The 18,460-nt window shown below is 44.2% G+C and overlaps 1 protein-coding gene across 2 annotated transcripts in view; it reads right to left on the reverse strand.

Moving 5' to 3' along the window:
- Positions 1–1,452: 1,452 nt before the first annotated feature.
- The window catches only part of tnn (tenascin N), a 32,881-nt gene continuing 15,873 nt past the window's right edge, over positions 1,453–18,460 (reverse strand). Inside the window, exons 7-17 of one of the 2 annotated variants that reach the window (XM_064341671.1) lie at positions 16,023–16,286; positions 12,947–13,210; positions 11,678–11,941; positions 10,508–10,771; positions 8,816–8,946; positions 7,126–7,264; positions 5,914–6,065; positions 5,272–5,368; positions 4,737–4,901; positions 4,281–4,444; positions 1,453–2,970 (exon numbers count right to left, since the gene is read on the reverse strand). In XM_064341671.1, coding sequence (XP_064197741.1) covers positions 2,824–2,970; positions 4,281–4,444; positions 4,737–4,901; positions 5,272–5,368; positions 5,914–6,065; positions 7,126–7,264; positions 8,816–8,946; positions 10,508–10,771; positions 11,678–11,941; positions 12,947–13,210; positions 16,023–16,286 — 2,051 coding nt within the window. In that variant the 3' untranslated portion in view covers positions 1,453–2,823. The remainder of the gene's footprint in view (positions 2,971–4,280; positions 4,445–4,736; positions 4,902–5,271; positions 5,369–5,913; positions 6,066–7,125; positions 7,265–8,815; positions 8,947–10,507; positions 10,772–11,677; positions 11,942–12,946; positions 13,211–16,022; positions 16,287–18,460) is intronic. The other variant, XM_064341672.1, reaches the window with a different exon arrangement.

The raw sequence follows: 18,460 nt of genomic DNA on the forward strand, positions 1-18,460 counted from the left end.
ACATTAGAACATATATATTTTGGAGGGTATACTTTCTCATTTTGTCTCAAGAGGATATTTTTAAAAGAAACTGATTTTGACACCTCGTATTGTATATGAATATACTTTTTTTATCAAATGCACCAGAAATTCAAAATGCAACTGTACCAATGCTGTTTTTTTTTTGTTTTTTTTTTAACTTAGTGGTTACTGTGTAATTAGCTCCCAAACATCAAAACATTTCAGTGAACTGTGAATTGTGACAGAAACATCTCTCAGAGACAAATTATGTGATGATCATGTCTTCAGTGATCAATGTGGTTTTCATATAGTTTGTATATTTCAACACATCCTATGCAATAGACAGGATGTATGGCACTCAACTGAAAGTCTCTGCTTCCGATAACTTATCTCTACTGCACCTGTGATACCAAAATAAGTCTCTTCATGCCTGAATACACAGGAAATGCTATTGCGCTGAACACACTGAAGTGACAGATGTTCATCTGGGTGTGCATTGGAGAGCCATGTTCACTTGTTGACACACCCCTCATGATCGATAGCGTCTGTTTGTAATGCCATGGTCATTTTTTTAACACCCTGCCATCAAAAATGTTTCCAAAAAGTCTTATTTACAGACAAGCTACCCATGTGTCCCGCTGACTGGATGTAAATATGAGAAAGTTGTGTAAGTCGCTCTGGATTTAACTTACACTAAATGCCCATAATATAATGTGAGAAATATAATGAAAAGACTAGGTATGTACACACTCAAAGAACTCTTCGTTTTGGAACCAAAAACAGGTACCAGAAATCACTTCTTTGAGCCAACAAAAGGCTTTGAACTGCGGGAAGGTGCTTTGATTGCTTCAAACCAGCGAGTCTCACATGGAGCACAACAGCTCCACCCATTCCGGAGTTTGCATCCTATCATTACTTAATAGCAAAAGAAGAGTCCCGGTGTTTCTCCGACACAGTTGGACCCTTCGTCAGAACGACAGCCTCCTGCTGGAGATTATAATGACAGTAAAGCCGCACGTCGGCGGTGGAAAACGGGAAGCGCTCTGAGAGTGGGAATTGCGAGAACGGGCATTTCTGTTTGAAAGCAGCGTGAGACGCGAGCGCGAGCCGTTCGTTGCATTAAAGTCGGACATCTGGCAGGACGGCCTCTGGCTGTTTCCCCGCAAGCTTTCGCTGAGCGCCGGCTCCAAAATGCGCATCGGAAAGAGGAGCTAAAACACGTCTCGATAAATCAGCGTCTCTAATCAGGTCATCTCTGCGACTGCCGTTATGAAATTAGCGGCGCTTCGGACTGAAGCTCGCCTTTTCATTCCCGAGAACAAATGATGACAAACAGAGGTACGGAGCGAGCAGTCTCATTCAGTTCGGTTTTGATAAACGTCTCAATTATAGCTACAAGCTACAGTTACAGCGGCCCGTGTGTTTCCAATTTCAAAGTGCAAACAGAACAAACAAACTCAACATATTTATTTAGCTTACGTCCTCCATCATAGCACTCCAACAAACACATAATGCATTACATTTCAAGGGGCTTAATGAGAGTACCAGACGGCTGGGGCACAAATGCAGTGCCACACGCACAGTATATATTACAAAATCTTAGCTGAGGATATATCGCACAATGTATCATACACGTGTTATCAGATATTTGATATGTCTCAAGGTCATCCCCTAACGTGGTGCTGACCAAAACAAGAACCAAAAAAAAAAAAAAAAAAACTAAAATAACATTTTTTATTTTTCTTTTTAAAGCGTACACACACACACAAAGGTCAGGGTATTTAAAGAGAGCATGCCTGGGAAGAGACTTGGGGGCAGTCAGAGTGAAAGTGGGTGGCGATCCTGACAGGGTGATGACGACTCCTCGCGTAGCGTATGACGTTGGGGGCGGGGGGATGGGGGGGCAGCTGGCCCTGTGAGCAGTCTGGGAGGATGCAGCAATTACAGAGGAGGGTGTCACTGATCTGACGCTTCCTGACAGCTAGCATTCTGCTCCTCCGCGTCTCTGAGGCAGAGTGACAAAATGGAGGCCAGGTTTATGAAGGCTTCTTGATGACGCACCGGTGATTTATCGCACACGTTTCAGTTACGTGCTTTTGCGTACATATTAAGGAACGTGAATGGCACCGTTTTTACGAAGGGTCTCGAGCACTGAAAATTGCTCGATTTTATGGATACTTCATGGATTTTTTATTTGATGATCTATGGCATCATCCATGTTAAACACGGCTTGCTATGATATATCAAACTAAAGTATCAAAGTCCTATTACTGAAGGCATATGTGGTGACTCAGCACATCCAGTCTTATAGTGTCTGGCAACAGTGCATTATGAAGGCCCTGCGACACTTACAAAGGTATCATGCAGCTATTATGAAGGCATAATGTAGTTTCTATGTGCTCCGGTTTGTACAATGCGTCACAAAAAATACAATAAAAGCGGCCTATTTCAAAGTGTAAGTACATACAGCACAAGCAGCACAGTTCGGTACAGCGGAGAGATCAGCAACCCTGGGTTGTGGAGAAGTACCCTGTGGTTTATGCTCTGTCCAAATCCTTAATAACTTAATTGGATCAATTATGCGGCTGGATAAGCGCAGGTGACCAGTTGCTCGAGCAGCTTCAGCATTTCAATATATTGGAAGCCCCGGAAAATCCGCAGGATTATGGCACTGCAGGAGCGGTGTGGCCTACATCCAGAAAAGAACAACATAAATTGCGTATGGAAATGGAAACGGAGGGGCTTAGAATCATTAGTATTCAGCCCGGTTTGAACGTGAGGTGTGTGAAAGTTCCCAGTGCTCTTTGCTGCCCCCTGGTGGGCTTATTTGGCCGGCGCCGTTCTCCTCTTGTCCGCCAGCGACCGCCGCTTCCTGCCCGACGCCGGGCCGCCGGCGCCCGCCGGTCGGATCTTCATCTCGGTGAAGTCGAGGGAGACGAGGTGGCCCTTCCACGGCTCCCAGTTAACCCCCTGTCAGAGGAACAAGACGGGGACACACCAGGGACAAACAGGGACAAACCTCAGTATATCCTCATTCAGTATTTACTCTGTTACCTGGAATAACATATTAGAATATTACAATACCACACGTTGCTCTCTGTTTATTCATCACTGCAGAAAATTAGTGATTCAACCCGGGTACTACTGCTTTACTCAGATTCTTTGCGTTCCAGTTACTTTAAAAAAACCTGGTCCAGTTCTCCTCACAGTTTCCAACAGTAAGTACAATATCATTAATTACCATTTTGACATGCGCATACACACACACACACACAGGCATACACACACACGTGCACACACACAAACACACACGCATAGATATAGTACAGCTAAGATTCATTCCCCTAATGCCACAATTGTCTCTTCAAAAGACACCTTTCCCGTAGCTTCATAACGCATCCTTAGCATCCGCACACATTTTCCTTGTTAACCGTCAGTGGAGAATGGATAGGAAATGATAGCAATAAACTCCCTCCTGCACCTTTGAGACGCATTGGCTGAACTGCGCTTTTTATGGGACATGATAGATTCAGGGCATCAGTATTCCAAGCTTTCACTGGATACCTGCAAAATAATCTCATACAGTCTCCAGTCGGCAATAATTCTGAGGGACATTCTGCCCTCTGCTGGTTGCTGTTGACATTACACCCCCCAAAAAAATGCTTGCTTTCAACATGTCATTATCCCCTGGCTTTGAGCCGAGTCTCTAGGAAATTTGTATTGTGGTTTTCAGTTACCTAGCGTCCCAGTCAACATATCATTTAATTATCACCAGGTACAAATTTCATTTCACACGCTCACAGTGTGTTTCTACGCGTGTCTCAGGCTTTTTCAAATATGCTTTTGTTTCCCCTTTATATCTGAATGAAATTCTGCGAGTAGTGGCAAGGTTGAGTTGTGCCTCTGACTGAGAATAGAGGGCCGGATGACAGCTGGATAACAATTATAGCACATTGTTTGGAATGGCCAAAAAAGAAATTATATGCAAATTAAATTCATTTTAATGAACAATGGAAAATAAAAATGTTTGACCTTTATTGGATTCACATTGTGCTCCAATCAGTACAGAAATGAGGATAGGTCTAGTGGAGTTTGTTCAGACTACGCATTCAAAGTTGTTAGTCACAACTTTTCGGAAACACCCAGGCCAGTTAACATTCCGTCTAACCCGATGCTCTACAGTGCTTCTTCGCTCCCGTGTCCAACCAGGAGAAAGAGTATTCAAGCGGACAGAATCCTTAAAAAGGGTCAGCGATATTTTAAAACGTTGGCTGTCTCACCATGCTGTGTCTGACGTCCCCCCACTTCCCGTTCAGGTTGGCGAGGTGGCAGTTCTTGTACCACCAGGCTCCGCGATGCGTCAGGGCGCAGTTCCCCAGGGCGATGTCGTTGTCCGAGTCCACCGTGGAGAAGGGTCTTCCCTGGTGGTAGGTCATCGCGTCCCCTGGGAATCAGCCACGGTTTAGATTCCCAGCGCAGAAATGCACAAGTTTAACATCCGACACCCGACAAACTCAATGCTTCATTAGCTGAATTAGCTAAAGATGAATCGCAGAACACACTGTATTACACTACAGAGGGTCACGCTTAGAAATGCTTCACACTGACTGTCATTTCAAAAAATTAAAACTCTTCTGAAAAGTTTGTACCTCCAAATATTAATCACGTATAAATTACGACAGTCAAGTGACAGTGACTGACGATGTCATCTCTCTGCGACCCCTGGGCTGACCTACCAGCATTTCCTCTGTAGTTGCCGACGGTTATCCTGTACTTCTGCTTGGGCGGTGCTAGTTTGAAATTGTCGTAGACCGCGTATGCAGATTCAGCACCCTGCTTCAGGTCCACACGCAGCTCATACTGGGTTGGAGTGTTGGTCAGCTCGTAAATCTTCTCTAAGCCTGAGAGAAAACAAAAAAAAAAGGAGTCAGCTAATAAAGGTTGAGTTGGCTACACACCAATGACACTCCACAGCGAGCTGGATTCATGAGCTACGGGGTATTTTCTGTTTGGCAGGTAAATATCGTGATAAATGGGGGGCATAATTCACTGAAAACCATAAAAATGGCAACGGTAATTTAGCCAGCACATAACTCTATTGATGTTTCTGTGCGGTGTTTTCAAAATGTCCTCGCAATGTTACCGCAGCGTCAAACTGCAGTGTTTTTGAAGCGTTGTGAGGACATTTTCAAGCCACTGCACAGAAACTTGTGAGCTATGAAATGCAGCCCTTTTTCTGTGTAGAGCAGACCACTGTTTGTAGCTACTGACCCAGCCAGAATTCATCAGTCAGGTCCCCAAAGCCTTGGACGTACTGCCTCCAGCGCTTCATGAAGTCCAGCTTCCCGGAGGTCCGTCTCTGAAGAACCTGGAACAAGGCAAAAGGGCCGCCATTCAATTGCAATGCACATATTCGGCTCATTCAATTTACATTGCGCTTTGGATTCAACTGAAAAAAAAAAAAAAAACACTGCTCTTGCTAACTCTGTAGCACCCAATACATAGAACCAACACAATTACAATTACTGATCCAGTCCAGTCTGTCAATTTGGATGACTGCATGTAGACTTCTCACATAAACCCTGGCAAATTAATTAGCCATCCAGATGTGGTCAAAATCTGACCAGTTACAGATTTTACTGTGAAAGGACCTTATTTTCACATGCAATTACTTTGTAGTGAAATGTATTATATAATGATGTGTTCCTATGCACAGACTGTGGAAACATAAGGATTGAATGTTTCTTTTTTTTAAATGGACCAAAACCGTGGATATCCTGAAACAAATACACACTCACTGGGGAGTGCCCAGAGTTCTTCAAAAGTGTCAAAACTTCATTAGTTTCCTAATCCTGGCTGCATTCTGAGAGTGTTCGCTGGCCGCTCTCCATGAGCAGCCCGGAGTCCACTTACGGCCCAGCCACCTCCGTCTGTGGCCATGTCACAGTACACTTGTATGGGCTTGGAGCGATCGTTGTTGACGTAGATTGTATAGACCCCGCTTTCCGAGTTCCCGTTCGTCATGATCTGAGTGCAGTCCATTGGGAAGGGGTAGGCCAGGCCCACTGAGAGAGAGAATGGAGAGAAAAGGACATCAGTTTATTTTTAAAAGCCTGATCTTCACTTGCAGCTTCGTCACTTCGGAAGACACAATGTAACGCTGGTCAAAAGAGGAAATGAGCTAATGCTAATGATAAAGGGAAATAACACACTAATCAAACCTCCTTCTCAGCTGAGGTATTTATGTGCATCGATGGGAAGTACAATACTTTGTTCTCCTTTCTGATACTTTAGCACCAGAATGCATGTGTGTGTCTGTGTATGCATGTCCGTTTGTGTGAGTGTGTGCGTGTGTGTGTGTGTGTGTGTGATACTTTAGCACCAGAATGCATGTGTGTGTCTGTGTATGCATGTCCGTTTGTGTGAGTGTGTGCGTGTGTGTGTGTGTGTGTGTGTGTGTGATACTTTAGCACCAGAATGCATGTGTCTGTCTGTGTATGCATGTCCGTTTGTGTGAGTGTGTGCGTGTGTGTGTGTGTGTGTGTACGTAATAAAGTGTGCATGTGCATTTGAGTGTGTATACGCTGTGTGAGTGTGTGTGAATGTATACGTGTGAGTGTGCGTATGTATTGTGTGAGTGCGTGTGTGTGTGTGTGTGTGGGTGTGCGCAATGCTCTTGTGTGTGAAATACAAGCAAATGTGCATCTGTGTGAGAAACAGTGAAGCCAAGCCGGTAGAATGAAAGTCGATGAGTGCTTAAATTGTGCATCCTTGATATTATCAGTGAGGTTTTGATATCTTTGCCAGTTTTAGATTTAGCAATAACTGTCATATTGATCTCCTCCACATTCCAACTCCCCAAAGTGAGTCCAGGCTATACTTCAGCGGGCCACGTAGCGCAATGAATCCCGCCCTGTTCCTGGAGATTTTACCTTCCTGTAGGCTTTCACTCCAACCCTAACAAAGCACACCACATTCGACAGCTTGAGATCTCATCGAGCTGCTAATTATTATTAGCTAATTATTAGGCGTGCAGGATTATGGTTGAAATGAAAGCCTACAGGACAGTAGGTCTCCAGGAGAGACGTAGACCGTCGCAGGGTGGTGCTTCAGCCGGCTCGTTACCTGTGCTGAAGGTGGTCTGAACCAGACGGCTCCTCTTCGCCCCTCTGTAGGCCAGCAGGGTGACGACGTACCTCTTCCCCATGTCCAGGCCTGCCAGCCCAAAGCTCTTCTCTCCCGCTCGCAGCTGACGCTCCACAGCCTGCACAAGACCCACGGCACTCACAGTTTTCAGTACACGTGACAGACAGGTGCAGACCATCGCGTGGGCACCCCAATCTTGATCAGGGGGTTGTACCACAGATACATTTACATTAAGCCATTTAGCAGATGCTATAAAAAATGAGAGACTTACAAAAATGTAAACATAAGCTTAGGCTCTCAGCACAAGATGGGTGGGCCGGGTTAGGTCACGGACACCAAAATAGTACCCTGGCCCCACCCCTGTTCGTAGCTGAACCATCACACCCTATTGTGAATTCCCACCAACTGTAGGTAGCTCTGGCTCACCTAGTTCTGCATAGGCCAACCTGTATGAATATTTTTGGCTACACTGTTGGTCATCAGTGTCACAACTGGCAGCACTAGTCAGTGTACCTGTATAAACCTACAACATACTATTAAGTCCCAGAATAAGTGTAAGTACAAGATTACAGAGATTGAGAGAAAATGGGTTGGGGGGGGGGGGTATAGTGTTTGCACTGTAATGTAACATAAGTGAGGCTTGCAAACCCATAATAAATGCTTTCAGAGTTCAGTGTTCATTGAGTGAAGAACAGGTGAAATGTCATTGTATGGTGGAAGATAGACAGTGATTTGAGTGTCTATGTTCTTGTGTCTTTGAGCATTATGTACCATGGAGCTCGATTAGAATTGCTGCTGTACGTAAGGGTGCGAAAGTGTGTTAGCTGCAAGTAACACTGATGCAGTGGATCAAGGGAGACTGCAAGGCAACAAAAAAAAACAGGTGTCTGTTTTTGAACAAGTTCACTTTCTCAGCTTCATTAAGACCTGACACTGTTTAAAGACAGCCTGTTTCATAATAAAAACAGAGAGATGTAGTGCAAACACGGCGTGATGCACACCCTTCGAACGGTTATTCTTCGCAACCTAAATCGTAAATTCCTGACTGAAGTCAAAACGGCATTTCCCAGAGGTGTTCTGGAATGGTTGACCATTGGTTTCCAGCATGCCGTCAACCTGTTATTGCCATCTATGAGGACTGCTCTCTTTACAGTGAAGGTGATTTAGATGTTTGACATGAGTAAATAAATGTTGAAGCACATAGGACTGTACGTGGCTATACAGTATGCCATATGTTGTGAAGATAAATATAAGGTGTATCTTATGAAAGCACTGCGTATGACATCACCTTTTCCTGCAGTATTTCTACCACCAGGTCTTAGTATTTGTTGAGTTTTTTAGCACTGACATTATGAGACACAGTGAGAACTGTGATCCCTATCCTGACTACTACATAATGCCATGTTTATACAGTACATTCGTAGAAGAAAAAAAAATGGTTCTGATCGGGTTCTTTGGCTCGTCTCCATAAGGTAACCTCTTTATGGAATCCTCTATTGTTGGCGGGAAAAGTGTGAATGCTCCCAGATGGAACCCTGGAGCTAGAACCTTTGATCTAGACAGGGTTCCTCAGTGGAGACACAGAGGAGCCTTCTGGAACCCTTTCTTCCGAGTGCGTCAGATTGGTGAACACAGTACACATTCACGTCAGCGAATGAGTGCACCTTACCTGACCGCTTCCATCCTCCGCTCTGTACGTGAGGATGTACCCATCGATGGAGGCCAGGGGGGACTTCCACGTCACGGTCGCGGCGTCCTTCTGAATGCCTGAGGCCTTGAGGTTCGAGGGCGCGTCGATCTCTGAGGCAGAAAGAAGGCCAGAGCAGGGTCGCAATGCGCAAAGAGCGAAAAGAAAAAAAGAAAAAAAAAAAGAGGAAGTTTTCACGTTTGTCTTTGTGACTCACGCAGCCACACAGTTCTCTGAATGTTTACCCCCAATGCCGTCAAAGATAGGCAGCCCAACAGATTATTCAAAACAATTCGTCTGCTCCGGCAAATCGGTCTCATTTAAGCACCAACGGGCAGGCGCTCGCTCTCCTCCGCTTGGAAATATTAGAGATGATTAATTGCTTTGTGTTTGTTTCGATATTTATGCCCCCGCTGTGTAAACTATTTCATGGTTTGGTACATGCAGGCGATGGACCTCAAAATGTCCAATTCTCCAATTATTTACCGGGTTTCTAGGAAAAGGATAAAAATCGACAAGTAATGAATTAAAGGCCACGGCAATTTGGTCGCATTCACGCACAGTAAAATTCTCGAATTGACAAAGAAAATTGTGATTAATGGTCTTGTGGTGGGGTTAACACGAGGACATTCCTGTCTGTATGGGGACACATCCTGGCTGAAGAGATGCCTTATAGCTGCAGACAGGCTGGAAGATGTACAATCGTACAGTTGGGGTGCTGGCCATCCTCAAAGAATATGCTTTCTTGCTTTGCTTCTTTTGCATACCTGGATTCAGTGTTGGACCACCCCAAGTACACTCCACACCCCTGCCCCTACTCCTTTCCCCCACCCCACCACTGCACTCAGAGAATTACTCAGAAACAGACAGACAAACTCTTACAAAGTTTTAGAGGCATGCATGTCAACACACCACAAATGATTAATTACAAAGGTTAATTAAAAGAGAAGCTCTTAATTTTTTTTTTTTTTTTTTTGATTTAGGTTATTTCAGTCATTTTTAGATTTAGACACAGAAAAAACTGCACTCTGTGTCAATACTTCAGTAATTTATGCACATTTCCTGAAAGAGGGAAATAATAAAGTATGAAAGACACTAGAGGCAGATTTTAATCATTTTTGTATCTATTTTTAATTGAGGATATAAAATTAAATAAAAGAAGATATAAAAATGATTAGTATCTGAATGCTGTCTTTTTCCCCCACTTTATTCTTAGATTTAGACCATCGTGTGTCTTTAGACCTGTCTCAGTCACTCAAATTTAAAAAGTTGTCACAAGCACTATTTACCAGCTTTTTTTCTTCCTTTCAAAAGAAAAATATAAATAGTTATGAACACTTTTTTTGTCTGATACTCCAGAGGGTTAAAGGTCCATAATTTAGAACCATCCCATTAAAAATGTTATGCCTCTGATTTTAATAACAGGCTATTTAAGCAGGCTCTCTTATCCAGAAAGCCTCAAACAGATTTTTGATTTTTTTTTTTTTTTTCACGGCATCCATTTATACAGCTGGAAATATACTGAATCAATTCAGGTCAGGGTACATCAGCAGCATCCTGCCTGGGATTCGAACCCGAGAACCTTGTAACCCGTCAGGTTACAAGCTCGGTTCCGCTACCATTATACTGCACTGATTTTGCTCCAATTTAAATTAAACGTGTGTAGTTATGGACCTGTCTCGGCCTGTGTGGACGTCTTCCTGCTGGCACGAGAGCCCTTCACAGCCCAGACGTAGACGGTGTAGACGACTCCGGGCCGCAGCCCGGTCAGCCTGTAGGAGGCGCTGTCCGCCCCCACTGGGATCTCCCGGCTGGAGCCATCAGCGGAGGTGTAGCTGATCACGTAGCCGTCGACGTCGGCCCGCACCTTGTCCCACGTCACAGTGGCGGTGTCCTCTGTCACCTCCCTGGTCACCAGGTTAGTGGGAGCGTCTAAGTCTGAAGAGCCGTTAGTATAAAATAGCAAATGATGAATCGGTACATGCTATGGGGATGTATTAATAGCACATTTGACTCCAGCAATGAGTGATGTTGCGTGATGGATCATATTGGGTTACTTCTATTTGCCAGTGACATGCTGACTCACAAAGAGAAGCAGAAATCTAAATATATTTTCATCCAAAATTTTTAAATATAAGCATGTATGTGTATGTGGATGTTTTAAGCCATGTTTTTTTTTCTTTCTGCGTGAGAAAGAAGGTTGACGGATTTTAAATGAGTCAACTACCTTGATGGAAATTGTCTTTGGATACACTCTATAAGCTTCATTCAGAAATATATTCTGGTGAAACCAATCAGCGCATAGTGCACACATAGCCAATATAAGATCCTTGCATTGCGCACATGAAGGAAATGTCATTACATGTCACTGACAATAGCCACCTGTATAAATAACTAGAAGCATGCGTCTCCTTCCCTTCAATTCTCATACACACAGCATGGAAAGAGATTAATAAAAATGGGGAGTTATAAAAGAAACATGCATGTTTGAACTGCACATAGTTATAGCAGTTTTATTTTAAATGTATCATTTAGACCCTCAAAGTAGCCTACAAGCAAGCCTGTTTTATCTTTTTTAAACATGGCACTCAAGAGACATAAGTCCACTCATGTTCTCTATGCTTTTTCATCCTTCTTGAAATCTAAATATTGTTACATATTATTTTGTTAGATTTTACTGCACACTTGTGCCACAGTGGCTTTTTTAAAAAAAACCAACATGGCTCTTATGAAAACTAAGTTTCAGACATTATTATTATTATTATTATTAACATTGTTATTTTAAACTTTGTGAGACCACCCCGTAGATCTTTTTACATTCGAATATTTAGACAAGTTATGGACCTGTCTCGGCCTCTGTGGACGTCTTCCTGCTGGTGCGGGAGCCCTTCACTGCCCAGATGTAGACGGTGTAGACGACTCCAGGCCGCAGTTCACTCAGCCAGTAGGAGGCGCCCTCCGCCCCAACTGGGATCTCCTCGCTGGAGCCATCAGCGGAGGTGTAGCTGAGCACGTAGTTGTCGATTTCGGCCCGCACCCTGTCCCACGTCACAGAGGCGGTGTCCTCTGACACCTCCCTGATCACCAGGTTAGTGGGAGCGTCCAGCTCTGAACAGCCATTGGTACAGGCGCCATTTTAATATATTAGCATAATGGCTTGGATGCTCAATTACAAGCCTGATATTACTTCATGTTCCTCTCAGCTGTCCCTACCTTTGAGAATTTAGACTTTCAAAACATCTTTAAAAAGACTAAATAACGTTTTCCTGTTTTGAATGCCAAATGCAACATATGATACATTTATATTTTTACCATGTATTTTTAATGCTATAACTAAATATATTCATTTTTATCCAACATTTAACTAAAAAATGTCACAGGATCACAGAATGAAGAGAAGTAGCTGCAGACTTGTATGCTTTCCATAGGCTCCACATGACAGAGATCATTTTAAAGTTGTGACGTGCCTAGAAGTGCATTTGATTTCCATAAAGGTTTTTAAAAAAAGGAAATTAATTAAGCATTTTTAGTGCAGGAAATATTAGCTGTATGTTGGAAACATTTGATAAATGTTTGAAAACCACTAAATAAAACACTTTTATAAAATATTTTGACAGGTCAAACATACATATATAGCTAGAAAAGTTTGTATTTAGAATTGCTGTTTAAAACCAGTGATATACTTTTTTTGGTTAAATGAAAAATAAAAAAGGGGCAAATGTATGAAATCTGCTCTCGAGTATTAATGTATTGTTATGCTGCATTTGGCACAGCTTATTCCTGACTGAAAGGTTATTTTATTTCTGAAAATGAGAATAGACATACAAACAGTTATTCTGGAACGTTCTGTTCACACACTATGTGACCTGACGTTAAAATAAAATTCCCTCAGAAATTAATTCTATGTCTTATTAGGTTTAAATCCGGGTTGAAAAAGCTTTAAACAGATTTATGTTTAGATTTTAGAGTTATAACCTAGAAAAAAAATGTATAGGCTCTCATTTTTAAACAGCCCACTGTGCCTGCTCTTTGGGAGATTGGGTTCAAAGGCAAACAAAACAAGCCTCTGTTTGAACTCCGATCGATGCGTGATTTATACGGTAAGTTATGGACCTGTCTCGGCCTGCGTGGACGTCTTCCTGCTGGCGCGGGAGCCCTTCACAGCCCAGACGTAGACGGTGTAGGCGACGCCGGGCCGCAGCCCGGTCAGCCTGTAGGAGGCGCTGTCCGCCCCCACTGGGATCTCCCGGCTGGAGCCATCAGCGGAGGTGTAGCTGATCACGTAGCCGTCGACGTCGGCCCGCACCTTGTCCCACGTCACAGTGGCGGTGTCGTCTGTCACTTCCCTGGTCACCAGGTTAGTGGGAGCGTCTAGCGCTGAGGAACGGTACATTCACATTGTGGCAACGATATGATCATATCTGGATGACTGGTAGAAGGTGACTTGTAACTGTAGGTACTGTATTTCTTGTCAGGGCCAGCTGGTATTTTTCTTTGACCGTTTGTTTTAGTGAAGCAATATCAATTATTTTAATTTACAATGTATTATTTTTCCACCTCACCGAATTATGATTTACTAAAATTGATTTTTAATATATTGTTAATGCTTTATTTGTATTACTTTTTTTTACTTTTCTTACTCATTTATCCAACTACAGCTTCTTGCTCTTATTATATTTTCTTGTTTAAATGTTGCTCTAATCAAAATTATTTTAGGAGTAGTAAGACTGGTAGTAGTCCTAAAAATGCTACAAATAGTAGAAATAGTAGTACCATAGATTCTACTGACACACCAGATAATCAGCACTGTACTCTTAAACATTTAAATTCCTGCCTCCCTATTGGTCAAGTAAAGAAAAACTATTTGATGCATCTTCTGAAAATTAAGTGCTACGACCAAGAAAGATACTGCGGTAAAGTATATTCTGTACTGTATTAAAACAAGCAGAGAGAACGGAAGGAACACTGAAGCAGAACATTTGGTGAGCGTTCAGAATCTGTGGTGGTACTGCTGGTGATAATGGGATAATGCTAAACAGATGCTGTTATCCAGGACAACTTGCAGCACTTATAAGTGCATGCACACATGCTGTGGAAGATTAAAACGGCGAAGAACAAAATTAGTAACATTTACATCGAGCCATGAAGTCAAACCAGGCAAAATGCAATTTTAGAACATGTACGAAACTTGGTTTGCAGAGAAAGGAAACCTCATCTGTCAAAGATAGTCCTAGTTATCCCCATCCGTAGCTTGATTCCCAAGGTTGCTGAGTAAAGGCATCTTCATCCTTAAAAAAAGGCCCTAGACCAACAGAGGGTCTCCTGGGGGTGATTGAAGGAACTGTAGGGGGTGTCCGGTCAGCTATAACCCCTTTTAAACTTATGGTTTGGGGTCCGCTGGATGACTTGGAGCTTGGGTGTGGGTCCCCAGATCAGAAAAGGTTGAAAACAGTCGAAAAGATTGCAAACCTCCCGTGCCCTAAAGGACAGGTCAGCCATCTCCAGGACACACCACGCTCACATGAAAACGGAGAAACGGATTGCAGTTCCTGAGGATAATCTCTCTTTGAGCACTAAAGGGATGACTCCACAGCTCTTCCCCGGCGCCGCAAGCTAAACCCTCTGGGTTCGTCCAGAGCCGACCCGAGTCACTCGAGCAAGACGGGCGCGTCAGCGCGGGGGCCTGAGTGACGGCCAAGGTTCCCCCCGGCGACAGCGCGAAGACAGGCAGAAAAATGGACGACCTCGGACTGCCACCAGGGGTCTGCTTGTGTCCTTGTGATGCAAACGGTGATATATAACGGCACAGCTCTGCTTAAAAGCAAGATGTTGGGTTTATTCTCGGTTGCGTCTTATTCACTTATTTATGGTACGTTTTTAGGCTATTTATTTGTATAGAGTTTTGTACAGAGACACTCTCATAGGCATTTGATAAACAATATGCTGGAGAACTTATGAATTGTCCTCCATTCTTCACCTGCTAAATGTGATGTCACCAGTGGAAGATGTATGGTTTGTTTCATTTTTTCTATTAAGTTAACCAGCTTTCATTTTTAGGACCATAAGGCCCTCTCCAATTAAGTAAGTAACACAGAACTGTAAACTATAAATTTGACTTTAACGTTGCATTTTGCTGTACTGGAAACATAATTAATAATGTCAATTGCTATCCAGATGCTTTGTCACAGCTGTGGTCACGTTACAGCAGAAGAGATTAATTAATTTGAAGAATTTACTGATTTGTACTGAAAATAACAAAAATATAAAAAATTTAAATCTCACTTGCAGAAGAATCACAAAGCTCTTATAAACATTAAAATTCTGAATATCTATCAATCAAGTACACTTGAGACCAGCAACCTGAAAGCAAGGTCGTCAAAGTGTGTTGGAGGACTAATGGCACTCTCAAGATACACACGCGTACTTGAAATCAATTCTAGGTAGCTCTGGTGTCTGAACACCATTATAGAAAGTCTTTGCCAACTGGTAGGGACTGAGTATCTCTGGATAGGCTTGTGTCTTCATGGGGAAAATAGGCTCACAAACATCCAAACAGACGACAATGGCAATGTCGAATGGCACTCAACGCCCAACCAACTGTTGAATGACAAGGCTTCAACTGAGCAAGAGCAAAAAGTGGGTTATTCTCATTTACGAATACATTGCAGGTGTGAAGATTCTCCTCCGTTATGAAAATGCGACCACCTAACTTCATCACGGGATAACTCAGGCCCAGCGAGACCCGCACATGACCGATTTGCGGGAAAATACAAAGGTGACGAGGAGAATAATGGAAAATGACGGAAGAGGGCCCAGGGTAGGGTGAGCGGGAAGCTAAAGTCGGCTGCGCTATAATGAACGCGCGCGAGCCGGAGGATTTGAAACCCGGCCTCGCGCCGGAGTCGAGGGCGGAGGGAATGATGCAGGGAGACGTTTTTCTCCGCTAATCCCCCTCATTGAGCGCTTCTGCCAGAAAAAGGGGGGAGTCGGCAGAGCGCCGCTTGAAGACCCCCGACAATGGAGGCGGCCGTTATCTGGGAGCCCAGATACACGCGGGGAGAAGAAATTATGCAAATCCCAGCCGATCCTCAAAGAGAGGTGGAGTGACAGGCGTCCGGGAGGAAACGCTTTTTAAAAGCTCGGTGCGAGGAAGAGTGCCAAGCCCTCGGACACCAGCGCCGGAGGTTACCTGTCTCGGCCTGCGTGGACGTCTTCCTGCTGGTGCGGGAGCCCTTCACAGCCCAGATGGAGATGGTGTAGGCGACTCCGGGCCGCAGTCCGGTCAGCCTGTAGGAGGCGCTGTCCGCCCCCACTGGGATCTCCCGGGTGGTGCCATCAGCGGAGGTGTAGCTGATCACGTAGCCGTCAACGTTGGCATGCACCTTGTCCCACGTCACAGTGATAGTGTCCTCTGTCACCTCCCTGGTCACCAGGTTGGTGGGGGCGTCTAATTCTAAGGGATTGACATGTTAAATAAGTGGTTTAGTTCCTTTTTTTTCACCACTCTGAGTGAAACTACAGTGACCAGTACAATATGAGTAGAAAAAACAAAAGAAATGTTCTTGGTCAAGCTGAGCGGAAATATTTCCAATAGTGTTCCCAAATCCTAGAAGAGCCTTTTCTGGGACATGGGAATATAAATAAACAACTTTTGCCAGCTGGTCATCAAGCCACTCCCCAGCCCAAGCTTGGCTCAATCATGTTTACAGAATTCACTTGTGTGGTGTGGATTCAGCTGGAAGGAGGATAATGACCTCAGTATATTGATATAATGTTAAACATAAGAATGTGACTCTATGACAGTGCTACTGGATTCTGAGTTTGATGGCAATGAAAGGATGCCAGGTCTTCCATTTATAATTGCTACGCAGACATCTTGCTAAGATGGCTTATAAACACTTAAGCCAGTGGTCCTCAATTCTAGTCCTGGAGAGCCAAAGGGTCTGCTGGCCTTTTTGTTACTCAACACTCGAGCAGTTGATTACATAGCTAAGGAAGGTCGCCGCGCTTCTTGGGTCTGAATCGGTTTCTGATCTCACGGCGAGAACATAAACCTGGCGAACACTGCGGCTGGACAGGGTCAGGACTGAGGATTACTGACCTAAGCTAAACCGAGGCAGTGAACCGTATCCGTCTAATACGGCCCAAGACTTTGTTCCGTCAAATTGAAAAAGCGAACGTTGACACACTGTAAAATAGATGGAGTCCGTCTGCAGAGAGGGATATTAAAGGAAAATGCTGTCGCAGAGGCAAGAAAGGAGAAGAGAGCCAGCGGGGAGGAAGAATGGGGTGGGGGGGCGGTTTGATGTGATAACGGGCAGCATTAGGGGTCATTGGAGGGAAGCAAGCAACCATGTAACATAGGGGGAAGGAAACGAAAAGGCATGCAAAAGCAATCATCATTTAGGCTATTCCACTGCGACTCATCCAAGGTCTGCGAGATGTCACCGAGCCGTTCATTTTGCGAAGGCTGAAGAACGAGGCGTCTAAAACACGCCGGGGGGGTCCACGCGTCGCTGATACGCTGATTCTATTCTAGGCCAGTGGCGAAGCCTTCTCCAAAAAATAAGGAGACCCCTCGCGGGGCTCACGTGTGTGGCGAGGTGCGAAAACCGCGAGCGGGGCGACACGAGTGAACGAATCAAACCCGACGGAAGGATCGAAGACCTGCCCGAGAGGCGAGGTGGCACCGTTACCTCACAAAGCAAGAGGCCATCACCAAGGCCTCCCGAGGTTCCCTTACTTATCAACCAGAAATGCAGACGACCGCAACCCCCCACACCCCCCCCCCAGGTTTAACCTCCGTTCCCAGCTGCGGTTTCGGCTGCTTGAACACATCAGCAGTTTTCGGGCTGGGGGGGTGGTGGTGGTCTGCATTTCTGTGGTAACCTTAAAAGACAAGCTTCCCTTTGTGTGCGTGAAGGACTTCCCTTTTGCCAGGCAGTGACTCCGCGTACACAAGGTTTTGGTTCTCGTCGGCACAGAACAGCTTATCCCTCAGGCCTAAAGGTACATGGAGGAACCCAGAGATTGTTCTTGTTGAGAGGTCCTGACCATACGATGACAGCTACAAGTGAAAGTCCAAGTGAATGTCCTTTCAAACATTTCCATGTTTTTTTTCCAGCAGTCGTTTGTCTTCAGAGGCCTATCAATTCCAACGGCTCCTAACTCTCAGTTAACTGTATCGCCGGCCCCCCCTGGTGGTATGTGTGGCACTACTCACAGAATTTGGACTCGTCGCACATCCACAGTCTGCAAAAACATGTGCGACAAACATACCACAAGGTCACACTCAGAGCCTCAAAGATACTCAAAGAAAAGGTTTTCAATGTGGCCAAGTTCTTGAAGAACTCAACAAAACTGAATCTTCAAGAAGAAAGGTAGTCTTTTCTTGGAAACTCTTGTAGAATTTGGCAGCTTTTAGATCTGCAGTTATTTTACAGTGGTGAGAAACACGTTAGGGGATAAACTTTGTACAATCGTTAAGCCACTAGCTGATGTGTGTATTACAAAATAAACTGCACAGCAAGTAGGCACTTTATTTATTTATTTTTCTATGTATATTTTGTGAGTACCATCAATACATCCTTACATATTTCATAGGTTTTTTACTTCAGCCTTGATGGT

Source organism: Anguilla rostrata, chromosome 6, assembly GCF_018555375.3.
Source record: "Anguilla rostrata isolate EN2019 chromosome 6, ASM1855537v3, whole genome shotgun sequence".
NCBI lineage: Eukaryota > Metazoa > Chordata > Actinopteri > Anguilliformes > Anguillidae > Anguilla > Anguilla rostrata.